The sequence below is a fragment of the Ursus arctos genome, chromosome X (genome assembly GCF_023065955.2).
Source record: "Ursus arctos isolate Adak ecotype North America chromosome X, UrsArc2.0, whole genome shotgun sequence".
Lineage (NCBI taxonomy): Eukaryota > Metazoa > Chordata > Mammalia > Carnivora > Ursidae > Ursus > Ursus arctos.
Window position 1 is genome coordinate 106,972,810 of NC_079873.1, and position 24,577 is coordinate 106,997,386.

The 24,577-nt window shown below is 62.9% G+C and overlaps 3 protein-coding genes and 1 pseudogene across 3 annotated transcripts; all 4 read left to right on the forward strand.

The window, feature by feature from the left end:
• Positions 1-1,919: 1,919 nt before the first annotated feature.
• LOC130542687 (melanoma-associated antigen 4-like) lies at positions 1,920-2,922 on the forward strand (annotated as a pseudogene).
• A 6,051-nt stretch (positions 2,923-8,973) lies between these two features.
• LOC125281779 (melanoma-associated antigen 4-like) lies at positions 8,974-9,972 on the forward strand. The gene is made up of 2 exons (XM_048215443.1): positions 8,974-9,076; positions 9,242-9,972. Exons 1-2 carry the CDS (start codon positions 8,974-8,976, stop codon positions 9,970-9,972), a joined length of 834 nt encoding a protein of 277 aa, XP_048071400.1.
• Positions 9,973-12,347: 2,375 nt separating this feature from the next.
• On the forward strand, positions 12,348-17,024 carry LOC125281269 (melanoma-associated antigen 4-like). Its single transcript, XM_057306973.1, has 2 exons — positions 12,348-12,363; positions 16,294-17,024. The coding sequence occupies exons 1-2, from the start codon at positions 12,348-12,350 to the stop codon at positions 17,022-17,024; spliced, it is 747 nt and encodes a 248-aa protein (XP_057162956.1).
• Positions 17,025-18,002: 978 nt separating this feature from the next.
• LOC125281268 (melanoma-associated antigen 4-like) lies at positions 18,003-24,082 on the forward strand. The gene is made up of 2 exons (XM_048213812.2): positions 18,003-18,147; positions 23,352-24,082. The coding sequence occupies exons 1-2, from the start codon at positions 18,003-18,005 to the stop codon at positions 24,080-24,082; spliced, it is 876 nt and encodes a 291-aa protein (XP_048069769.2).
• The last annotated feature ends 495 nt before the right edge of the window (positions 24,083-24,577 follow it).

Genomic DNA, 24,577 nt, shown 5'->3' on the forward strand with positions numbered 1-24,577 from the left:
TCCGGGTCATAGAGCGTCTGGGGGTTCGGGTAAGAGGCAGATCAGGGTCAGCAGCAGGGAAGGTCAAATCCTCCCGAAGTCAAGGCGAGAACCCTCAGGGAGAACTGCGTGGACCCTGGACCCCAGAACAGAGTCACCGACGGGAGGCCATAGGGCAGCTGTCGCACCCCCACACTTGGCCTTGGATCTCACGGATGCGTGGGGCTGTCAGAGGGGAAAGGACTGGGGACAGCACAGGGCAGTCCCCGAGGGATGCAGGGTGAGCGTTGAGGACCTTAGAGCCTAAAACAGACAGTGATTTTGTTGCCCGTGGGCTCCTTCTTGGATGTCCCCCAAGCTGGGGGGAACATCTGAAGTGTTCTTGACTTCTGCACCCAGGGTCTGAGGGAGGTGAGAGCCTTGGTCTGAGGATTGTGGCCTCAGGTCAGCAGAGGGTGGAGCCCCAAGACTCTGAGGGAGGACTGAGCAGACCCCCACGCAGACATAGGGGTCCCAAATGAAGTCCTGCCCCGGTGGTCAGTCCTGCGAGGCCAGGCTGGGAGTCAAGAAAAGTAAGCACCCCACTTTCTCCCCTGGGTCTCCGCGGGGTGGTGGCGTTGTTCTGCAGGATGCATGCTGAGGATAGGAGAAGGGATAGTTCCAGCACCTGCCGAAAGTAAACGTGAGCACCTTAGGGACAAAGAGTGGACTCCTGCCCCTGGACAGAGGGACCAACCCCCGATCTGAGCTCCTTGTGAATTGGGTGGGGTGCAGGGGGAGGGCGTGGATTGCTGCGTCCTCACCCTTCTCTCCCAGCCCTCAGGCACGAGAGGACCATGCTGGGAGAGGTCTCAGTCAGGTCATCTGAGGAAGCCCTCCTGGGAGACACACAGGAGTCCCTGGTACTGCCAAGAATCCATGTGGGGACCCCTGAGAGAGGAGGGGCTGGGTCCGAACCCACCCCTCAGGAAAAGGAGGAGATGGCCTAGAAATCTGGCCAGGCCCTACCTGAGAACCCTGGGAACCCTGGGTGGAGCCTGTTGGGCTGAGCCCCTCCTCCTCTCCAGATCCCTGGTCTCAGGGAGGGGAGGGCCTGGGCCTGGGCCTGAGGGTCTGGACTCTAGTCAGTGGGGGAGGCAGGGACCTTGGCCCTGGCCCTGGCCCTGGCCCTGGTGGGGATGGAGGTGAGAAATGAGGGCATGCCTCCCACAGCAGGATCCCTAGGGACCAGGCTTGCCCTGCTACTTCTCTCAGCCATGGGGAGACAGGAAATGGTGGGCTAATTGATTTTTCCCTCTGGCGTCCTCCGGAGATGAGGCCTCAGCACAGGGCGGGTGAGAGTTTTCCCAGGCCTTCCGTGGGGTCAAGGTATCGAGCAAGAGGCACACCCATCCCAGCACAGATGGAACCCCGAGCCTGGCCATCCCTGGACATCCGTGACAAGCCCTGTGGACCTTTGGCAGTTGTGGCCAGATGTGGGCCTCCTAGCTTACCTTCTGTGGAGTCTCAGGGCTGCGTGGCCTTGCTGTGATCCTTTGGCCTCAGTCCCACGTTGGGTGGGGCCCAGGCTCTGGCAGGGGAAATAGCCGCCTCTTGAGAGGCCAAGGAGGGGGCCACCCAGCCTGGACTGGTGGGGACCTCACAGAGTCCGACCCAGCCCTCCTGTCTGCACCCTGAGGTGCCCCTCCCTTTCTCCTCCAGGGGCTTCAAGAACTCAGAGTCGAGGTCTCTGCCTGAGGCAGGAGTCCCTAAGGTCACAGAGCAGGGGAGGCGCAGGGGAGTGCCACAGGTCAAGGTGAGGACCCAGGGGCTTGCCCTTCCCATCCTCTCCTAAGCAGGAAGCAGCCCACTGTCAGCTCTGGGACCTCAGGCCTCTGCAGGCCGGCTGGACTCTGAGGAGCCATCCCACCTCTGTCTTCAGGTTCAGCCCGACAGGCGCCATGTCCCTGGGTCGGAGGAGTGAGCTCTGGCAGCTGGAGGAAGACCCAGTCCCGGCCCAGAGCCTGGTGGAGGCACAGCTGTCCGGGGCTGGGGAGGAGGGGGGCCCATGTCCCTCCTCCTCAGCCTCTGCCTCCTCCCAGTCCAGCCCCTCTCGCATCTCCTGCTCTGCCCTGTTTCTGGGCCCTCCGGAGGAGGGGTCTGCTGCTGGGGGCCCGAGTGCTCCCCAGAGCCCTCAGAGTGCCTGCCCCTCCCCCACTGGCCTGGCAGCGCAGCCACTGCATGGGGCCAGCCCCACCATGGCTCCAGCAGCCCAGATGAGGAGGGGTCGAGCGGCTGGGAGGAGCCCGAGGAAGCCCAGCCCCTGCTCCAGGACACACTCCAGGGGAAGGCTGCTGACCTGGTGGCGTTCCTGGTGCTCAAGTATCTCACCCAGCAGCGCACCAGCAGGCAGAGATGCTGGAGGTGGTCGGCAACGACTACCAGGACGCCTTCCCCGTGATCTTCGGCCAAGCGTCCGAGTGCATGCGGCTGGTCTTTGGCGTGGATGTGAAGGAGGTGGACCCCAGCGACCACTCCTACGTCCTGGTCACCGTCCTGGGCCTCACCTGCGGTGGGTTGCCGAGTGGTGAGCAGGGCATGCCCAAGACCGGCCTCCTGGTGGTGCTCTTGGGGGTGATCGTCCTGGAGGGCGACTGTGCCCCGGAGGAGAAGGTGTGGGAAGTGCTGGGGGTCATGGGGGTGTACGCCAGCAGGGAGCACGTCATCTACGGGGAGCCCAGGGAGCTCCTCACCAATGTCTGGGTGCAGGAAGGGTACGTGGAGTACCGGCAGGTGCCCGGCAGCGACCCTGCCCGCTACGAGTTCCTGTGGGGTCCCAGGGCCTATGTTGAAACCAGCAAGTTCCAAGTGCTGGAGTATTTGCTGCGGGTCAGTCGCGGGCAGCAGCCTTCGTCCCTGGCCCTGTGTGAAGAGTCTGTGAGCGATGAGGAAGAGGGGGCCTGAGCCCCAGGGGTGCCAGGCCCTTTCCAGGCTTTGGTGGGGCCAACAGATTCTCCTGCGGGATGCTGGGCGGGAAGTGAGGCTGCTTGCTGGTTCTTTCCTGTTACTGTGTGTGTGTGTGTGTGTGTGTGTGTGTGTGTGTGTGAAGAGGCAGCCCTGGGCTTTCTAAGGAGTGCAGGGCCAGGGAGGGTTGGGAGAAGAAAGCGGGGCAAGGAGCCTCCTTGGGGGGGATGGGAGGGGGCTGTTCTCTGTGATGACTCCACATGCAGAGCTTGGTGTCCTCGAGGAAGCTCTCCAGTGGGGTTCCTTGGCATAGAAGGTTTCATCCGCTTCGGCGGCTGAGTGTGTGAGTGACATCCCCCCCCCCACACACACACACAGCATTTGTCCTTACCCAGTTCAATAGTTAAGAGTTTTGTCATGTCCTGGAAACCAGGTGGGACCCCTTGCCTCCTTCTTTGGGCTCTGGACCAAAATCACAGGGCATTGGTCTAAGGATGGGTTGAAAAGGTGAAAAAAGGAGGAGTGAAGTGATGGGGTCAGGAAATAGAGAAATAAAAGGGAAAGTTTGTTGGTTCTTGCTTCTGATGCTTTGCTGTCTGTCACTGTGCAAATGCTAAAGGCACACGCAGATGTGTGCTCCTGCATTGGCTTGGTTCTTCAAGAAAGGAGGAGAAACCTCCTGTCAGCGCAGAGGGAGCCCTGCTCGCCTTGATTGCCAGCCAGTGGCTGAGCTCTGCTCTCTGGAAGGCACTGTGGGTGAGCAGTGAGGACACCAGGAGAAGCAGGACACGTCCCAGGCATAGGGGACTGTGTCCAGCAGCCACAGTGTTGGCAGGAAGGTGGGGAGGGGTGCCCTGAGCCCTGCAGAAGAAGGGGAAGCAGGGTGACGGGGTGTGGCTCCCGGGGCGAGCACTGCAGTGCAAATGCCCCTGGCCCGGTCTGGGTGTCTGGGGAGACCAGAGGGGCGCCGTGATGGCTTCTGTGCAGCTGGTCACCAGGAACCTGCGTGGTGACAGTAGCCAGACTCCACTCTCTGCCTCCCTGTTAAGGAAGTGGTGGGGTGGGTGCGAGACTGGTTGTGAGGCGGACAGGCTCCAACCCTGCCTGCCCGAGTCCAGGTAAGGAGACCAGGGAGGACCGGGGGACCCCGGCCCTGCCCGTTCCCCTCTCCTCCCCCACCTACCCCCTCGCCGGAACCCATCGCCGCCCGACGTGCTGGCGGCCCTAGGGGACCCCTTCCTAAGGGGTCCGGAAGTGACGAGCTCCGACTTCCGCCTCAGAGCTCTGAGAGCGGCGACGACCTCCGCGTGAGGGAGGCGGGATCTTGGTCAGCTGAGGCGAGGCGTGCAGGTAGACCCACCCGTGAGGGAGCACACTGGCGGTGGGGGTGGGGGTGGGGCGCCCAGGAGCCAGGTGGCCCCTGCCGGTAGCCCCGAGAGACCGCGGGCAGGGGCAGCGTCGTCCGGCTGCGCCCCTCCCGCCGGGGCCCAGGACAGTGGCCACAGGTCCCCAGAGGGACGGGCCCAGGCCCTCCCTGGAGCGGGTGGTGGGACCTGAGGGAGAAGTGTGCGGCCCACCCTCCCCCGCTTCGGTCCAGGCACTGGGTTCCTGGCGCGGGCCGGGCCCTGGGGGTCCCTAGGGAGGGTGGCCACAGAGGGCGTCTGGTGAAATGCACCTCGGGGGTCTGAGGGAGCTTAGGACCTTGGTCAGAGCGGAAGGATGCCAGGTCGGGAAGGGGCAGGGGCAGAGGCAGGCCCAGGGAGTCCAGGTAGGGACCGCGTGGGGACGGATCGGGGGCAGGACCCACGGACATAGAAGCCGGGGACAGAGGGGACCTCAGCGCGGTCGGGCCCCAGGGTCAGACCGGGAAGGCCCCTGGGAGGGATAGGGACACATGGCCGATGGGGCGGGACTGGTGCATCCAGGTCTCCGGAGAGACTGGGGGCCTTGGTGGAAGGACCAGGGACTCCCTCAGGTGGGCAAGGGGAGGACCCAGGTCCTATTGGGTGTCGTGGTAACGATACAGAGGGAGGACTGCGGGACACTAGACACTAGCAGTCAGGGAAGGTCCACCGGTGGGGGGGGGGGAGGGCAAGGTGGGTCCACGTGGTGAGTCAGGAGTTCCACATACGGGTCTCTGAGAGACTAAAGGCCTGATGGAAGGAGCGGATGCTCAGGTAGGCAGAAGGGAGGACCCAGGTCCTGCTGGGCATCGTGGTGAGGATGCAGAGGGAGGACTGCTGGTCGCTGGACCCCAGCAGAGTCAGTCATAGAAGATACATGGGCGGGGGGGGGGGGGGGGCGGGGGCGCGGATGGGAACACGTGGTGAGTCTGGACTTCCGCATACGGGTCTCTGAGAGATTAAACGCCTGATGGAGGGAGCCAAAGGTCAGGTGGGCAGAGGGGAGGGTCCTGGCGCGAATCGAGAGGAGACCAGGGATGAACCATAACGGAGGACAGAGGGGACCCTGGCAGAAGTCCGCCTAGGATGGCAGTCTAGGGAGCCTACCGGGCGGGATGGGAACACGCCGCCACTGGGGCCGGACTTCGGCAACGTGGTCTCCCGAGAGAATGGGGGCCTCGGAGGAAGAAGTCTGTCTTCCATCCGGTGGACAGAGGGGAGGGCCCAGGTCCTGCTGGGCTTCAATGTGAGGATGCAGAGGGAGGACTGAGAGACCCTGGTTCCTAGCACAGGGTTGCTATGAAGGCCCCTGGTGCGGGATGGGAACACGTGGTGAGTCTTGACTTCTGCATCTGGGTGTCCGAGTGATAAAGGGCCTGTCGTAAGGAGCAGATCTCAGGTCTTTAGAGGCGAGGGCCCAGGCGCTTATGGGCGTCAAGGTATGAACCCTGAGGGAGGACAGAGGGGAACTCACAGAGGTCAGGCCCTAGTGTCAGTCCAGGAAGGCCCCTGGGCGCGATGGGGAAACGAGGCCAGTGTGGCTGGACTGGTGCATCCGGGTCTTCCGAGAGACTGGGGACCTGGTGAAAGGAGCCAATGCTCAGGTGGGCAGAGGGGAGACCCCATGGCCTGCTGGGCTTCATGCTGAGGATGCAGAGGGAAGACTGAAGGACGCTGGACCCCAGCACAGAGGCAGTGAGGGAAGGTCCGTGCAGGGGGGATTGGAGGTGGTGAGTCAGGACTTTTGCATCCCCAGTGTCAGAGACCCTGGGGGCCTGGGTGGAAGGAGCAGGGCCTCCCTCCGGTGTGCAGAGGAGAGGGCCTAGGCAGTAACCCGAGTCAAGCTATGAACTCTGAGGGAGGACAGAGGAGATCTCCCAGGGGTGGGGCCATAGTGTCAGTCCAGGAAGATCCCTGGGGGCCATGGGGATGCATAGCGAGCCTGCAGATCCGATTCTGGGTCTCAGGAGTCAGGAGGCGTGCGGTAAGGAGCACGGCCTCAGGTCGGAAGGCTGGGAGGGCCCAGCTTCTGTCGGGAGTCAAGGTGAGGACCAGAGGGAGGACAGAGGGACCCTGGGCCCAGTAGGGAATCAGTCCTGGGAGGCCCTTGAGTGGGACAAGCATGACATGAGGCGTGTCCTGACTTCGGCTCTGGGTCCCAGAGACACTGAGAGCTTGTTGTAAGGAGCGGCCTTCAGATGCAGGGATGAAGGCACAGGCCATCCAGGGAGTGCAGGTGGGCAATAGAGGATAGGCCTAAGTGACCCGAAGGAACCCATCTCAGGGAATCCCTGGCCTTTGTTGCCTGATGTGCCATCCAGGATCGTTTCCCATGGTTCTCAGGGCAGCGAGGGCTTTGGTCTGAGGGAACAGGCCTGGAGACAGCAGAGAGAGGAACACAAGATGTGCTGAGGCTCAAGCTAAGATCCCTGAGGGAGGACTCAGGGAGGGACCTGGACTCCAGAACAGGGACAGCGCACTGAAACCTGCCCCTGCTGTCAGCCCTGTGAGGCGTGTTGGTGCCAAGTCCACAGGCAGTGTGTCAGGACGTCCGCATCCAGGTCTGACAGAAGCGGGGGCCATGGTTTAAAAAACGAGGGGCAGGGGCTAAGGGGACTGGATGCGAGGACCCGGTGGGAGGACATGAGCGACCCTGAACCCCAGAACAGCATCAGGCCTGGGAAGCCCCTGAGCGGGAAGAGGACAAGTGGCATGTCCAGACTTCCACATCCGGGTCATAGAGCGTCTGGGGGTTCGGGTAAGAGGCAGATCAGGGTCAGCAGCAGGGAAGGTCAAATCCTCCCGAAGTCAAGGCGAGAACCCTCAGGGAGAACTGCGTGGACCCTGGACCCCAGAACAGAGTCACCGACGGGAGGCCATAGGGCAGCTGTCGCACCCCCACACTTGGCCTTGGATCTCACGGATGCGTGGGGCTGTCAGAGGGGAAAGGACTGGGGACAGCACAGGGCAGTCCCCGAGGGATGCAGGGTGAGCGTTGAGGACCTTAGAGCCTAAAACAGACAGTGATTTTGTTGCCCGTGGGCTCCTTCTTGGATGTCCCCCAAGCTGGGGGGAACATCTGAAGTGTTCTTGACTTCTGCACCCAGGGTCTGAGGGAGGTGAGAGCCTTGGTCTGAGGATTGTGGCCTCAGGTCAGCAGAGGATGGAGCCCCAAGACTCTGAGGGAGGACTGAGCAGACCCCCACGCAGACATAGGGGTCCCAAATGAAGTCCTGCCCCGGTGGTCAGTCCTGCGAGGCCAGGCTGGGAGTCAAGAAAAGTAAGCACCCCACTTTCTCCCCTGGGTCTCCGCGGGGTGGTGGCGTTGTTCTGCAGGATGCATGCTGAGGATAGGAGAAGGGATAGTTCCAGCACCTGCCGAAAGTAAACGTGAGCACCTTAGGGACAAAGAGTGGACTCCTGCCCCTGGACAGAGGGACCAACCCCCGATCTGAGCTCCTTGTGAATTGGGTGGGGTGCAGGGGGAGGGCGTGGATTGCTGCGTCCTCACCCTTCTCTCCCAGCCCTCAGGCAGGAGAGGACCATGCTGGGAGAGGTCTCAGTCAGGTCATCTGAGGAAGCCCTCCTGGGAGACACACAGGAGTCCCTGGTACTGCCAAGAATCCATGTGGGGACCCCTGAGAGAGGAGGGGCTGGGTCCGAACCCACCCCTCAGGAAAAGGAGGAGATGGCCTAGAAATCTGGCCAGGCCCTACCTGAGAACCCTGGGAACCCTGGGTGGAGCCTGTTGGGCTGAGCCCCTCCTCCTCTCCAGATCCCTGGTCTCAGGGAGGGGAGGGCCTGGGCCTGGGCCTGAGGGTCTGGACTCTAGTCAGTGGCGGAGGCAGGGACCTTGGCCCTGGCCCTGGCCCTGGCCCTGGTGGGGATGGAGGTGAGAAATGAGGGCATGCCTCCCACAGCAGGATCCCTAGGGACCAGGCTTGCCCTGCTACTTCTCTCAGCCATGGGGAGACAGGAAATGGTGGGCTAATTGATTTTTCCCTCTGGCGTCCTCCGGAGATGAGGCCTCAGCACAGGGCGGGTGAGAGTTTTCCCAGGCCTTCCGTGGGGTCAAGGTATCGAGCAAGAGGCACACCCATCCCAGCACAGATGGAACCCCGAGCCTGGCCATCCCTGGACATCCGTGACAAGCCCTGTGGACCTTTGGCAGTTGTGGCCAGATGTGGGCCTCCTAGCTTACCTTCTGTGGAGTCTCAGGGCTGCGTGGCCTTGCTGTGATCCTTTGGCCTCAGTCCCACGTTGGGTGGGGCCCAGGCTCTGGCAGGGGAAATAGCCGCCTCTTGAGAGGCCAAGGAGGGGGCCACCCAGCCTGGACTGGTGGGGACCTCACAGAGTCCGACCCAGCCCTCCTGTCTGCACCCTGAGGTGCCCCTCCCTTTCTCCTCCAGGGGCTTCAAGAACTCAGAGTCGAGGTCTCTGCCTGAGGCAGGAGTCCCTAAGGTCACAGAGCAGGGGAGGCGCAGGGGAGTGCCACAGGTCAAGGTGAGGACCCAGGGGCTTGCCCTTCCCATCCTCTCCTAAGCAGGAAGCAGCCCACTGTCAGCTCTGGGACCTCAGGCCTCTGCAGGCCGGCTGGACTCTGAGGAGCCATCCCACCTCTGTCTTCAGGTTCAGCCCGACAGGCGCCATGTCCCTGGGTCGGAGGAGTGAGCTCTGGCAGCTGGAGGAAGACCCAGTCCCGGCCCAGAGCCTGGTGGAGGCACAGCTGTCCGGGGCTGGGGAGGAGGGGGGCCCATGTCCCTCCTCCTCAGCCTCTGCCTCCTCCCAGTCCAGCCCCTCTCGCATCTCCTGCTCTGCCCTGTTTCTGGGCCCTCCGGAGGAGGGGTCTGCTGCTGGGGGCCCGAGTGCTCCCCAGAGCCCTCAGAGTGCCTGCCCCTCCCCCACTGGCCTGGCAGCCACTGCATGGGGCCAGCCCCACCATGGCTCCAGCAGCCCAGATGAGGAGGGGTCGAGCGGCTGGGAGGAGCCCGAGGAAGCCCAGCCCCTGCTCCAGGACACACTCCAGGGGAAGGCTGCTGACCTGGTGGCGTTCCTGGTGCTCAAGTATCTCACCCAGCAGCGCACCAGCCAGGCAGAGATGCTGGAGGTGGTCGGCAACGACTACCAGGACGCCTTCCCCGTGATCTTCGGCCAAGCGTCCGAGTGCATGCGGCTGGTCTTTGGCGTGGATGTGAAGGAGGTGGACCCCAGCGACCACTCCTACGTCCTGGTCACCGTCCTGGGCCTCACCTGCGGTGGGTTGCCGAGTGGTGAGCAGGGCATGCCCAAGACCGGCCTCCTGGTGGTGCTCTTGGGGGTGATCGTCCTGGAGGGCGACTGTGCCCCGGAGGAGAAGGTGTGGGAAGTGCTGGGGGTCATGGGGGTGTACGCCAGCAGGGAGCACGTCATCTACGGGGAGCCCAGGGAGCTCCTCACCAATGTCTGGGTGCAGGAAGGGTACGTGGAGTACCGGCAGGTGCCCGGCAGCGACCCTGCCCGCTACGAGTTCCTGTGGGGTCCCAGGGCCTATGCTGAAACCAGCAAGTTCCAAGTGCTGGAGTATTTGCTGCGGGTCAGTCGCGGGCAGCAGCCTTCGTCCCTGGCCCTGTGTGAAGAGTCTGTGAGCGATGAGGAAGAGGGGGCCTGAGTCCCAGGGGTGGCCAGGCCCTTTCCAGGCTTTGGTGGGGCCAACAGATTCTCCTGCGGGATGCTGGGCGGGAAGTGAGGCTGCTTGCTGGTTCTTTCCTGTTACTGTGTGTGTGTGTGTGTGTGTGTGTGTGTGTGTGTGTGAAGAGGCAGCCCTGGGCTTTCTAAGGAGTGCAGGGCCAGGGAGGGTTGGGAGAAGAAAGCGGGGCAAGGAGCCTCCTTGGGGGGGATGGGAGGGGGCTGTTCTCTGTGATGACTCCCACATGCAGAGCTTGGTGTCCTCGAGGAAGCTCTCCAGTGGGGTTCCTTGGCATAGAAGGTTTCATCCGCTTCGGCGGCTGAGTGTGTGAGTGACATCCGCCCCCCCCCCACACACACAGCATTTGTCCTTACCCAGTTCAAGAGTTAAGAGTTTTGTCATGTCCTGGAAACCAGGTGGGACCCCTTGCCTCCTTCTTTGGGCTCTGGACCAAAATCACAGGGCATTGGTCTAAGGATGGGTTGAAAAGGTGAAAAAAGGAGGAGTGAAGTGATGGGGTCAGGAAATAGAGAAATAAAAGGGAAAGTTTGTTGGTTCTTGCTTCTGATGCTTTGCTGTCTGTCACTGTGCAAATGCTAAAGGCACACGCAGATGTGTGCTCCTGCATTGGCTTGGTTCTTCAAGAAAGGAGGAGAAACCTCCTGTCAGCGCAGAGGGAGCCCTGCTCGCCTTGATTGCCAGCCAGTGGCTGAGCTCTGCTCTCTGGAAGGCACTGTGGGTGAGCAGTGAGGACACCAGGAGAAGCAGGACACGTCCCAGGCATAGGGGACTGTGTCCAGCAGCCACAGTGTTGGCAGGAAGGTGGGGAGGGGTGCCCTGAGCCCTGCAGAAGAAGGGGAAGCAGGGTGACGGGGTGTGGCTCCCGGGGCGAGCACTGCAGTGCAAATTCCCCTGGCCCGGTCTGGGTGTCTGGGGAGACCAGAGGGGCGCCGTGATGGCTTCTGTGCAGCTGGTCACCAGGAACCTGCGTGGTGACAGTAGCCAGACTCCACTCTCTGCCTCCCTGTTAGGGAAGTGTGGGGTGGGTGCGAGACTGGTTGTGAGGCAGACAAGCTCCAACCCCGCCTGCCCGAGTCCAGGTAAGGAGACCAGGGAGGACCGGGGGACCCCGGCCCTGCCCGTTCCCCTCTCCTCCCCCACCTACCCCCTCGCCGGAACCCATCGCCGCCCGACGTGCTGGCGGCCCTAGGGGACCCCTTCCTAAGGGGTCCGGAAGTGACGAGCTCCGACTTCCGCCTCAGAGCTCTGAGAGCGGCGACGACCTCTGCGTGAGGGAGGCGGGATCTTGGTCAGCTGAGGCGAGGCATGCAGGTAGACCCACCCATGAGGGAGCACACTGGGGGTGGGGGTGGGGCGCCCAGGAGCCAGGTGGCCCCTGCTGGTAGCCCCGAGAGACCGCGGGCAGGGGCAGCGTCGTCCGGCTGCGCCCCTCCCGCCGGGGCCCAGGACAGTGGCCACAGGTCCCCAGAGGGACGGGCCCAGGCCCTCCCTGGAGCGGGTGGTGGGACCTGAGGGAGAAGTGTGCGGCCCACCCTCCCCCGCTTCGGTCCAGGCACTGGGTTCCTGGCGCGGCCGGGCCCTGGGGGTCCCTAGGGAGGGTGGCCACAGAGGGCGTCTGGTGAAATGCACCTCGGGGGTCTGAGGGAGCTTAGGACCTTGGTCAGAGCGGAAGGATGCCAGGTCGGGAAGGGGCAGGGGCAGAGGCAGGCCCAGGGAGTCCAGGTAGGGACCGCGTGGGGACGGATCGGGGGCAGGACCCACGGACATAGAAGCCGGGGACAGAGGGGACCTCAGCGCGGTCGGGCCCCAGGGTCAGACCGGGAAGGCCCCTGGGAGGGATAGGGACACATGGCCGATGGGGCGGGACTGGTGCATCCAGGTCTCCGGAGAGACTGGGGGCCTTGGTGGAAGGACCAGGGACTCCCTCAGGTGGGCAAGGGGAGGACCCAGGTCCTACTGGGCGTCGTGGTGAGGATACAGAGGGAGGACTGCGGGACACTAGACACCAGCAGTCAGGGAAGGTCCACCGGGGGGGGGAGGGGAAGGTGGGTCCACGTGGTGAGTCAGGAGTTCCACATACGGGTCTCTGAGAGACTAAAGGCCTGATGGAAGGAGCGGATGCTCAGGTAGGCAGAAGGGAGGGCCCAGGTCCTGCTGGGCATCGTGGTGAGGATGCAGAGGGAGGACTGCTGGTCGCTGGACCCCAGCAGAGTCAGTCATAGAAGATACATGGGCGGGGGGGGGGCGGGGGCAATGCGCGGGGGGGGGGGGCGCGGATGGGAACACGTGGTGAGTCTGGACTTCCGCATACGGGTCTCTGAGAGATTAAACGCCTGATGGAGGGAGCCACAGGTAAGGTGGGCAGAGGGGAGGGTCCTGGCGCGAATCGAGAGGAGACCAGGGATGAACCATAACGGGGGACAGAGGGGACCCTGGCAGAAGTCCGCCTAGGATGGCAGTCTAGGGAGCCTACCGGGCGGGATGGGAACACGCCGCCACTGGGGCCGGACTTCGGCAACGTGGTCTCCCGAGAGAATGGGGGCCTCGGAGGAAGAAGTCTGTCTTCCATCCGGTGGACAGAGGGGAGGGCCCAGGTCCTGCTGGGCTTCAATGTGAGGATGCAGAGGGAGGACTGAGAGACCCTGGTTCCTAGCACAGGGTTGCTATGAAGGCCCCTGGTGCGGGATGGGAACACGTGGTGAGTCTTGACTTCTGCATCTGGGTGTCCGAGTGATAAAGGGCCTGTCGTAAGGAGCAGATCTCAGGTCTTTAGAGGCGAGGGCCCAGGCGCTTATGGGCGTCAAGGTATGAACCCTGAGGGAGGACAGAGGGGAACTCACAGAGGTCAGGCCCTAGTGTCAGTCCAGGAAGGCCCCTGGGCGCGATGGGGAAACGAGGCCAGTGTGGCTGGACTGGTGCATCCGGGTCTCCCGAGAGACTGGGGACCTGGTGAAAGGAGCCAATGCTCAGGTGGGCAGAGGGGAGACCCCATGGCCTGCTGGGCTTCATGCTGAGGATGCAGAGGGAAGACTGAAGGACGCTGGACCCCAGCACAGAGGCAGTGAGGGAAGGTCCGTGCAGGGGGGATTGGAGGTGGTGAGTCAGGACTTTTGCATCCCCAGTGTCAGAGACCCTGGGGGCCTGGGTGGAAGGAGCAGGGCCTCCCTCCGGTGTGCAGAGGAGAGGGCCTAGGCAGTAACCCGAGTCAAGCTATGAACTCTGAGGGAGGACAGAGGAGATCTCCCAGGGGTGGGGCCATAGTGTCAGTCCAGGAAGATCCCTGGGGGCCATGGGGATGCATAGCGAGCCTGCAGATCCGATTCTGGGTCTCAGGAGTCAGGAGGCGTGCGGTAAGGAGCACGGCCTCAGGTCGGAAGGCTGGGAGGGCCCAGCTTCTGTCGGGAGTCAAGGTGAGGACCAGAGGGAGGACAGAGGGACCCTGGGCCCAGTAGGGAATCAGTCCTGGGAGGCCCTTGAGTGGGACAAGCATGACATGAGGCGTGTCCTGACTTCGGCTCTGGGTCCCAGAGACACTGAGAGCTTGTTGTAAGGAGCGGCCTTCAGATGCAGGGATGAAGGCACAGGCCATCCAGGGAGTGCAGGTGGGCAATAGAGGATAGGCCTAAGTGACCCGAAGGAACCCATCTCAGGGAATCCCTGGCCTTTGTTGCCTGATGTGCCATCCAGGATCGTTTCCCATGGTTCTCAGGGCAGCGAGGGCTTTGGTCTGAGGGAACAGGCCTGGAGACAGCAGAGAGAGGAACACAAGATGTGCTGAGGCTCAAGCTAAGATCCCTGAGGGAGGACTCAGGGAGGGACCTGGACTCCAGAACAGGGACAGCGCACTGAAACCTGCCCCTGCTGTCAGCCCTGTGAGGCGTGTTGGTGCCAAGTCCACAGGCAGTGTGTCAGGACGTCCGCATCCAGGTCTGACAGAAGCGGGGGCCATGGTTTAAAAAACGAGGGGCAGGGGCTAAGGGGACTGGATGCGAGGACCCGGTGGGAGGACATGAGCGACCCTGAACCCCAGAACAGCATCAGGCCTGGGAAGCCCCTGAGCGGGAAGAGGACAAGTGGCATGTCCAGACTTCCACATCCGGGTCATAGAGCGTCTGGGGGTTCGGGTAAGAGGCAGATCAGGGTCAGCAGCAGGGAAGGTCAAATCCTCCCGAAGTCAAGGCGAGAACCCTCAGGGAGAACTGCTTGGACCCTGGACCCCAGAACAGAGTCACCGACGGGAGGCCATAGGGCAGCTGTCGCACCCCCACACTTGGCCTTGGATCTCACGGATGCGTGGGGCTGTCAGAGGGGAAAGGACTGGGGACAGCACAGGGCAGTCCCCGAGGGATGCAGGGTGAGCGTTGAGGACCTTAGAGCCTAAAACAGACAGTGATTTTGTTGCCCGTGGGCTCCTTCTTGGATGTCCCCCAAGCTGGGGGGAACATCTGAAGTGTTCTTGACTTCTGCACCCAGGGTCTGAGGGAGGTGAGAGCCTTGGTCTGAGGATTGTGGCCTCAGGTCAGCAGAGGGTGGAGCCCCAAGACTCTGAGGGAGGACTGAGCAGACCCCCACGCAGACATAGGGGTCCCAAATGAAGTCCTGCCCCGGTGGTCAGTCCTGCGAGGCCAGGCTGGGAGTCAAGAAAAGTAAGCACCCCACTTTCTCCCCTGGGTCTCCGCGGGGTGGTGGCGTTGTTCTGCAGGATGCATGCTGAGGATAGGAGAAGGGATAGTTCCAGCACCTGCCGAAAGTAAACGTGAGCACCTTAGGGACAAAGAGTGGACTCCTGCCCCTGGACAGAGGGACCAACCCCCGATCTGAGCTCCTTGTGAATTGGGTGGGGTGCAGGGGGAGGGCGTGGATTGCTGCGTCCTCACCCTTCTCTCCCAGCCCTCAGGCACGAGAGGACCATGCTGGGAGAGGTCTCAGTCAGGTCATCTGAGGAAGCCCTCCTGGGAGACACACAGGAGTCCCTGGTACTGCCAAGAATCCATGTGGGGACCCCTGAGAGAGGAGGGGCTGGGTCCGAACCCACCCCTCAGGAAAAGGAGGAGATGGCCTAGAAATCTGGCCAGGCCCTACCTGAGAACCCTGGGAACCCTGGGTGGAGCCTGTTGGGCTGAGCCCCTCCTCCTCTCCAGATCCCTGGTCTCAGGGAGGGGAGGGCCTGGGCCTGGGCCTGAGGGTCTGGACTCTAGTCAGTGGGGGAGGCAGGGACCTTGGCCCTGGCCCTGGCCCTGGCCCTGGTGGGGATGGAGGTGAGAAATGAGGGCATGCCTCCCACAGCAGGATCCCTAGGGACCAGGCTTGCCCTGCTACTTCTCTCAGCCATGGGGAGACAGGAAATGGTGGGCTAATTGATTTTTCCCTCTGGCGTCCTCCGGAGATGAGGCCTCAGCACAGGGCGGGTGAGAGTTTTCCCAGGCCTTCCGTGGGGTCAAGGTATCGAGCAAGAGGCACACCCATCCCAGCACAGATGGAACCCCGAGCCTGGCCATCCCTGGACATCCGTGACAAGCCCTGTGGACCTTTGGCAGTTGTGGCCAGATGTGGGCCTCCTAGCTTACCTTCTGTGGAGTCTCAGGGCTGCGTGGCCTTGCTGTGATCCTTTGGCCTCAGTCCCACGTTGGGTGGGGCCCAGGCTCTGGCAGGGGAAATAGCCGCCTCTTGAGAGGCCAAGGAGGGGGCCACCCAGCCTGGACTGGTGGGGACCTCACAGAGTCCGACCCAGCCCTCCTGTCTGCACCCTGAGGTGCCCCTCCCTTTCTCCTCCAGGGGCTTCAAGAACTCAGAGTCGAGGTCTCTGCCTGAGGCAGGAGTCCCTAAGGTCACAGAGCAGGGGAGGCGCAGGGGAGTGCCACAGGTCAAGGTGAGGACCCAGGGGCTTGCCCTTCCCATCCTCTCCTAAGCAGGAAGCAGCCCACTGTCAGCTCTGGGACCTCAGGCCTCTGCAGGCCGGCTGGACTCTGAGGAGCCATCCCACCTCTGTCTTCAGGTTCAGCCCGACAGGCGCCATGTCCCTGGGTCGGAGGAGTGAGCTCTGGCAGCTGGAGGAAGACCCAGTCCCGGCCCAGAGCCTGGTGGAGGCACAGCTGTCCGGGGCTGGGGAGGAGGGGGGCCCATGTCCCTCCTCCTCAGCCTCTGCCTCCTCCCAGTCCAGCCCCTCTCGCATCTCCTGCTCTGCCCTGTTTCTGGGCCCTCCGGAGGAGGGGTCTGCTGCTGGGGGCCCGAGTGCTCCCCAGAGCCCTCAGAGTGCCTGCCCCTCCCCCACTGGCCTGGCAGCCACTGCATGGGGCCAGCCCCACCATGGCTCCAGCAGCCCAGATGAGGAGGGGTCGAGCGGCTGGGAGGAGCCCGAGGAAGCCCAGCCCCTGCTCCAGGACACACTCCAGGGGAAGGCTGCTGACCTGGTGGCGTTCCTGGTGCTCAAGTATCTCACCCAGCAGCGCACCAGCCAGGCAGAGATGCTGGAGGTGGTCGGCAACGACTACCAGGACGCCTTCCCCGTGATCTTCGGCCAAGCGTCCGAGTGCATGCGGCTGGTCTTTGGCGTGGATGTGAAGGAGGTGGACCCCAGCGACCACTCCTACGTCCTGGTCACCGTCCTGGGCCTCACCTGCGGTGGGTTGCCGAGTGGTGAGCAGGGCATGCCCAAGACCGGCCTCCTGGTGGTGCTCTTGGGGGTGATCGTCCTGGAGGGCGACTGTGCCCCGGAGGAGAAGGTGTGGGAAGTGCTGGGGGTCATGGGGGTGTACGCCAGCAGGGAGCACGTCATCTACGGGGAGCCCAGGGAGCTCCTCACCAATGTCTGGGTGCAGGAAGGGTACGTGGAGTACCGGCAGGTGCCCGGCAGCGACCCTGCCCGCTACGAGTTCCTGTGGGGTCCCAGGGCCTATGTTGAAACCAGCAAGTTCCAAGTGCTGGAGTATTTGCTGCGGGTCAGTCGCGGGCAGCAGCCTTCGTCCCTGGCCCTGTGTGAAGAGTCTGTGAGCGATGAGGAAGAGGGGGCCTGAGCCCCAGGGGTGGCCAGGCCCTTTCCAGGCTTTGGTGGGGCCAACAGATTCTCCTGCGGGATGCTGGGCGGGAAGTGAGGCTGCTTGCTGGTTCTTTCCTGTTACTGTGTGTGTGTGTGTGTGTGTGTGTGTGTGTGTGTGTGTGTGAAGAGGCAGCCCTGGGCTTTCTAAGGAGTGCAGGGCCAGGGAGGGTTGGGAGAAGAAAGCGGGGCAAGGAGCCTCCTTGGGGGGGATGGGAGGGGGCTGTTCTCTGTGATGACTCCCACATGCAGAGCTTGGTGTCCTCGAGGAAGCTCTCCAGTGGGGTTCCTTGGCATAGAAGGTTTCATCCGCTTCGGCGGCTGAGTGTGTGAGTGACATCCGCCCCCCCCCCCACACACACAGCATTTGTCCTTACCCAGTTCAAGAGTTAAGAGTTTTGTCATGTCCTGGAAACCAGGTGGGACCCCTTGCCTCCTTCTTTGGGCTCTGGACCAAAATCACAGGGCATTGGTCTAAGGATGGGTTGAAAAGGTGAAAAAAGGAGGAGTGAAGTGATGGGGTCAGGAAATAGAGAAATAAAAGGGAAAGTTTGTTGGTTCTTGCTTCTGATGCTTTGCTGTCTGTCACTGTGCAAATGCTAAAGGCACACGCAGATGTGTGCTCCTGCATTGGCTTGGTTCTTCAAGAAAGGAGGAGAAACCTCCTGTCAGCGCAGAGGGAGCCCTGCTCGCCTTGATTGCCAGCCAGTGGCTGAGCTCTGCTCTCTGGAAGGCACTGTGGGTGAGCAGTGAGGACACCAGGAGAAGCAGGACACGTCCCAGGCATAGGGGACTGTGTCCAGCAGCCACAGTGTTGGCAGGAAGGTGGGGAGGGGTGCCCTGAGCCCTGCAGAAGAAGGGGAAGCAGGGTGACGGGGTGTGGCTCCCGGGGCGAGCACTGCAGTGCAAATGCCCCTGGCCCGGCCTGGGTGTCTGGGGAGACCAGAGGGGCGCCGTGATGGCTTCTGTGCAGCTGGTCACCAGGAACCTGCGTGGTGACAGTAGCCAGACTCCACTCTCTGCCTCCCTGTTAGGGAAGTGTGGGGTGGGTGCGAGACTGGTTGTGAGGCGGACAAGCTCCAACCCCGCCTGCCCGAGTCCAGGTAAGGAGACCAGGGAGGACCGGGGGACCCCGGCCCTGCCCGTTCCCCTCTCCTCCCCCACCTACCCCCTCGCCGGAACCCATCGCCGCCTGACGTGCTGGCGGCCCTAGGGGACCCCTTCCTAAGGGGTCCGGAAGTGACGAGCTCCGACTTCCGCCTCAGAGCTCTGAGAGCGGCGACGACCTCTGCGTGAGGGAGGCGGGATCTTGGTCAGCTGAGGCGAGGCATGCAGGTAGACCCACCCATGAGGGAGCACACTGGGGGTGGGGGTGGGGCGCCCAGGAGCCAGGTGGCCCCTGCCGGTAGCCCCGAGAGACCGCGGGCAGGGGCAGCGTCGTCCGGCTGCGCCCCTCCCGCCGGGGCCCAGGACAGTGGCCACAGGTCCCCAGAGGGACGGGCCCAGGCCCTCCCTGGAGCGGGTGGTGGGACCTGAGGGAGAAGTGTGCGGCCCACCCTCCCCCGCTTCGGTCCAGGCACTGGGTTCCTGGCGCGGCCGGGCCCTGGGGGTCCCTAGGGAGGGTGGCCACAGAGGGCGTCTGGTGAAATGCACCTCGGGGGTCTGAGGGAGCTTAGGACATTGGTCAGAGCGGAAGGATGCCAGGTCGGGAAGGGGCAGGGGCAGAGGCAGGCCCAGGGAGTCCAGGTAGGGACTGCGTGGGGACGGATCGGGGGCAGGACCCACGGACATAGAAGCCGGGGACAGAGGGGACCTCAGCGCGGTCGGGCCCCAGGGTCAGACCGGGAAGGCCCCTGGGAGGGATAGGGACACATGGCCGATGGGGCGGGACTGGTGCATCCAGGTCTCCGGAGAGACTGGGGGCCTTGGTGGAAGGACCAGGGACTCCCTCAGGTGGGCAAGGGGAGGACCCAGGTCCTATTGGGTGTCGTGGTGAGGATACAGAGGGAGGACTGCGGGACACTAGACACCAGCAGTCAGGGAAGGTCCACCGTGGGGGGGGAGGGGAAGGTGGGTCCACGTGGTGAGTCAGGAGTTCCACATACGGGTCTCTGAGAGACTAAAGGCCTGATGGAAGGAGCGGATGCTCAGGTAGGCAGAAGGGAGGACCCAGGTCCTGCTGGGCATCGTGGTGAGGATGCAGAGGGAGGACTGCTGGTCGCTGGACCCCAGCAGAGTCAGTCATAGAAGATACATGGGCGGGGGGGGGGCGGGGGCAATGCGCGGGGGGGGGGGGCGCGGATGGGAACACGTGGTGAGTCTGGACTTCCGTATACGGGTCTCTGAGAGATTAAACGCCTGATGGAGGGAGCCAAAGCTCAGGTGGGCAGAGGGGAGGGTCCTGGCGCGAATCGAGAGGAGACCAGGGATGAACCATAACGGAGGACAGAGGGGACCCTGGCAGAAGTCCGCCTAGGATGGCAGTCTAGGGAGCCTACCGGGCGGGATGGGAACACGCCGCCACTGGGGCCGGACTTCGGCAACGTGGTCTCCCGAGAGAATGGGGGCCTCGGAGGAAGAAGTCTGTCTTCCATCCGGTGGACAGAGGGGAGGGCCCAGGTCCTGCTGGGCTTCAATGTGAGGATGCAGAGGGAGGACTGAGAGACCCTGGTTCCTAGCACAGGGTTGCTATGAAGGCCCCTGGTGCGGGATGGGAACACGTGGTGAGTCTTGACTTCTGCATCTGGGTGTCCGAGTGATAAAGGGCCTGTCGTAAGGAGCAGATCTCAGGTCTTTAGAGGCGAGGGCCCAGGCGCTTATGGGCGTCAAGGTATGAACCCTGAGGGAGGACAGAGGGGAACTCACAGAGGTCAGGCCCTAGTGTCAGTCCAGGAAGGCCCCTGGGCGCGATGGGGAAACGAGGCCAGTGTGGCTGGACTGGTGCATCCGGGTCTCCCGAGAGACTGGGGACCTGGTGAAAGGAGCCAATGCTCAGGTGGGCAGAGGGGAGACCCCATGGCCTGCTGGGCTTCATGCTGAGGATGCAGAGGGAAGACTGAAGGACGCTGGACCCCAGCACAGAGGCAGTGAGGGAAGGTCCGTGCAGGGGGGATTGGAGGTGGTGAGTCAGGACTTTTGCATCCCCAGTGTCAGAGACCCTGGGGGCCTGGGTGGAAGGAGCAGGGCCTCCCTCCGGTGTGCAGAGGAGAGGGCCTAGGCAGTAACCCGAGTCAAGCTATGAACTCTGAGGGAGGACAGAGGAGATCTCCCAGGGGTGGGGCCATAGTGTCAGTCCAGGAAGATCCCTGGGGGCCATGGGGATGCATAGCGAGCCTGCAGATCCGATTCTGGGTCTCAGGAGTCAGGAGGCGTGCGGTAAGGAGCACGGCCTCAGGTCGGAAGGCTGGGAGGGCCCAGCTTCTGTCGGGAGTCAAGGTGAGGACCAGAGGGAGGACAGAGGGACCCTGGGCCCAGTAGGGAATCAGTCCTGGGAGGCCCTTGAGTGGGACAAGCATGACATGAGGCGTGTCCTGACTTCGGCTCTGGGTCCCAGAGACACTGAGAGCTTGTTGTAAGGAGCGGCCTTCAGATGCAGGGATGAAGGCACAGGCCATCCAGGGAGTGCAGGTGGGCAATAGAGGATAGGCCTAAGTGACCCGAAGGAACCCATCTCAGGGAATCCCTGGCCTTTGTTGCCTGATGTGCCATCCAGGATCGTTTCCCATGGTTCTCAGGGCAGCGAGGGCTTTGGTCTGAGGGAACAGGCCTGGAGACAGCAGAGAGAGGAACACAAGATGTGCTGAGGCTCAAGCTAAGATCCCTGAGGGAGGACTCAGGGAGGGACCTGGACTCCAGAACAGGGACAGCGCACTGAAACCTGCCCCTGCTGTCAGCCCTGTGAGGCGTGTTGGTGCCAAGTCCACAGGCAGTGTGTCAGGACGTCCGCATCCAGGTCTGACAGAAGCGGGGGCCATGGTTTAAAAAACGAGGGGCAGGGGCTAAGGGGACTGGATGCGAGGACCCGGTGGGAGGACATGAGCGACCCTGAACCCCAGAACAGCATCAGGCCTGGCAAGCCCCTGAGCGGGAAGAGGACAAGTGGCATGTCCAGACTTCCACATCCGGGTCATAGAGCGTCTGGGGGTTCGGGTAAGAGGCAGATCAGGGTCAGCAGCAGGGAAGGTCAAATCCTCCCGAAGTCAAGGCGAGAACCCTCAGGGAGAACTGCGTGGACCCTGGACCCCAGAACAGAGTCACCGACGGGAGGCCATAGGGCAGCTGTCGCACCCCCACACTTGGCCTTGGATCTCACGGATGCGTGGGGCTGTCAGAGGGGAAAGGACTGGGGACAGCACAGGGCAGTCCCCGAGGGATGCAGGGTGAGCGCTGAGGACCTTAGAGCCTAAAACAGACAGTGATTTTGTTGCCCGTGGGCTCCTTCTTGGATGTCCAAGCTGGGGGGGAACATCTGAAGTGTTCTTGACTTCTGCACCCAGGGTCTGAGGGAGGTGAGAGCCTTGGTCTGAGGATTGTGGCCTCAGGTCAGCAGAGGGTGGAGCCCCAAGACTCTGAGGGAGGACTGAGCAGACCCCCACGCAGACATAGGGGTCCCAAATGAAGTCCTGCCCCGGTGGTCAGTCCTGCGAGGCCAGGCTGGGAGTCAAGAAAAGTAAGCACCCCACTTTCTCCCCTGGGTCTCCGCGGGGGGTGGTGGCGTTGTTCTGCAGGATGCATGCTGAGGATAGGAGAAGGGATAGTTCCAGCACCTGCCGAAAGTAAACGTGAGCACCTTAGGGACAAAGAGTGGACTCCTGCCCCTGGACAGAGGGACCAACCCCCGATCTGAGCTCCTTGTGAATTGGGTGGGGTGCAGGGGGAGGGCGTGGATTGCTGCGTCCTCACCCTTCTCTCCCAGCCCTCAGGCACGAGAGGACCATGCTGGGAGAGGTCTCAGTCAGGTCATCTGAGGAAGCCCTCCTGGGAGACACACAGGAGTCCCTGGTACTGCCAAGAATCCATGTGGGGACCCCTGAGAGAGGAGGGGCTGGGTCCGAACCCACCCCTCAGGAAAAGGAGGAGATGGCCTAGAAATCTGGCCAGGCCCTACCTGAGAACCCTGGGAACCCTGGGTGGAGCCTGTTGGGCTGAGCCCCTCCTCCTCTCCAGATCCCTGGTCTCAGGGAGGGGAGGGCCTGGGCTTGGGCCTGAGGGTCTGGACTCTAGTCAGTGGGGGAGGCAGGGACCTTGGCCCTGGCCCTGGCCCTGGCCCTGGTGGGGATGGAGGTGAGAAATGAGGGCATGCCTCCCACAGCAGGATCCCTAGGGACCAGGCTTGCCCTGCTACTTCTCTCAGCCATGGGGAGACAGGAAATGGTGGGCTAATTGATTTTTCCCTCTGGCGTCCTCCGGAGATGAGGCCTCAGCACAGGGCGGGTGAGAGTTTTCCCAGGCCTTCCGTGGGGTCAAGGTATCGACCTAGAGGCACACCCATCCCAGCACAGATGGAACCCCGAGCCTGGCCATCCCTGGACATCCGTGACAAGCCCTGTGGACCTTTGGCAGTTGTGGCCAGATGTGGGCCTCCTAGCTTACCTTCTGTGGAGTCTCAGGGCTGCGTGGCCTTGCTGTGATCCTTTGGCCTCAGTCCCACGTTGGGTGGGGCCCAGGCTCTGGCAGGGGAAATAGCCGCCTCTTGAGAGGCCAAGGAGGGGGCCACCCAGCCTGGACTGGTGGGGACCTCACAGAGTCCGACCCAGCCCTCCTGTCTGCACCCTGAGGTGCCCCTCCCTTTCTCCTCCAGGGGCTTCAAGAACTCAGAGTCGAGGTCTCTGCCTGAGGCAGGAGTCCCTAAGGTCACAGAGCAGGGGAGGCGCAGGGGAGTGCCACAGGTCAAGGTGAGGACCCAGGGGCTTGCCCTTCCCATCCTCTCCTAAGCAGGAAGCAGCCCACTGTCAGCTCTGGGACCTCAGGCCTCTGCAGGCCGGCTGGACTCTGAGGAGCCATCCCACCTCTGTCTTCAGGTTCAGCCCGACAGGCGCCATGTCCCTGGGTCGGAGGAGTGAGCTCTGGCAGCTGGAGGAAGACCCAGTCCCGGCCCAGAGCCTGGTGGAGGCACAGCTGTCCGGGGCTGGGGAGGAGGGGGGCCCATGTCCCTCCTCCTCAGCCTCTGCCTCCTCCCAGTCCAGCCCCTCTCGCATCTCCTGCTCTGCCCTGTTTCTGGGCCCTCCGGAGGAGGGGTCTGCTGCTGGGGGCCCGAGTGCTCCCCAGAGCCCTCAGAGTGCCTGCCCCTCCCCCACTGGCCTGGCAGCCACTGCATGGGGCCAGCCCCACCATGGCTCCAGCAGCCCAGATGAGGAGGGGTCGAGCGGCTGGGAGGAGCCCGAGGAAGCCCAGCCCCTGCTCCAGGACACACTCCAGGGGAAGGCTGCTGACCTGGTGGCGTTCCTGGTGCTCAAGTATCTCACCCAGCAGCGCACCAGCCAGGCAGAGATGCTGGAGGTGGTCGGCAACGACTACCAGGACGCCTTCCCCGTGATCTTCGGCCAAGCGTCCGAGTGCATGCGGCTGGTCTTTGGCGTGGATGTGAAGGAGGTGGACCCCAGCGACCACTCCTACGTCCTGGTCACCGTCCTGGGCCTCACCTGCGGTGGGTTGCCGAGTGGTGAGCAGGGCATGCCCAAGACCGGCCTCCTGGTGGTGCTCTTGGGGGTGATCGTCCTGGAGGGCGACTGTGCCCCGGAGGAGAAGGTGTGGGAAGTGCTGGGGGTCATGGGGGTGTACGCCAGCAGGGAGCACGTCATCTACGGGGAGCCCAGGGAGCTCCTCACCAATGTCTGGGTGCAGGAAGGGTACGTGGAGTACCGGCAGGTGCCCGGCAGCGACCCTGCCCGCTACGAGTTCCTGTGGGGTCCCAGGGCCTATGCTGAAACCAGCAAGTTCCAAGTGCTGGAGTATTTGCTGCGGGTCAGTCGCGGGCAGCAGCCTTCGTCCCTGGCCCTGTGTGAAGAGTCTGTGAGCGATGAGGAAGAGGGGGCCTGAGTCCCAGGGGTGGCCAGGCCCTTTCCAGGCTTTGGTGGGGCCAACAGATTCTCCTGCGGGATGCTGGGCGGGAAGTGAGGCTGCTTGCTGGTTCTTTCCTGTTACTGTGTGTGTGTGTGTGAAGAGGCAGCCCTGGGCTTTCTAAGGAGTGCAGGGCCAGGGAGGGTTGGGAGAAGAAAGCGGGGCAAGGAGCCTCCTTGGGGGGGATGGGAGGGGGCTGTTCTCTGTGATGACTCCCACATGCAGAGCTTGGTGTCCTCGAGGAAGCTCTCCAGTGGGGTTCCTTGGCATAGAAGGTTTCATCCGCTTCGGCGGCTGAGTGTGTGAGTTACATCCGCCCCCCCCACACACACACACAGCATTTGTCCTTACCCAGTTCAAGAGTTAAGAGTTTTGTCATGTCCTGGAAACCAGGTGGGACCCCTTGCCTCCTTCTTTGGGCTCTGGACCAAAATCACAGGGCATTGGTCTAAGGATGGGTTGAAAAGGTGAAAA

Bases quoted from the DNA above. Each gene is read 5' to 3' on its own strand.
- LOC125281268 (XM_048213812.2), top strand. From the start codon at position 18,003: ATGGCTTCTGTGCAGCTGGTCACCAGGAACCTGCGTGGTGACAGTAGC. The intron at 18,148-23,351 runs GTAAGGAGACCA...CTGGCCTGGCAG, and splicing joins CCCCGCCTGCCCGAGTCCAG to CCACTGCATGGGGCCAGCCC.
- LOC125281779 (XM_048215443.1), top strand. From the start codon at position 8,974: ATGTCCCTGGGTCGGAGGAGTGAGCTCTGGCAGCTGGAGGAAGACCCA. The intron at 9,077-9,241 runs GCCCATGTCCCT...CTGGCCTGGCAG, and splicing joins CGGGGCTGGGGAGGAGGGGG to CCACTGCATGGGGCCAGCCC.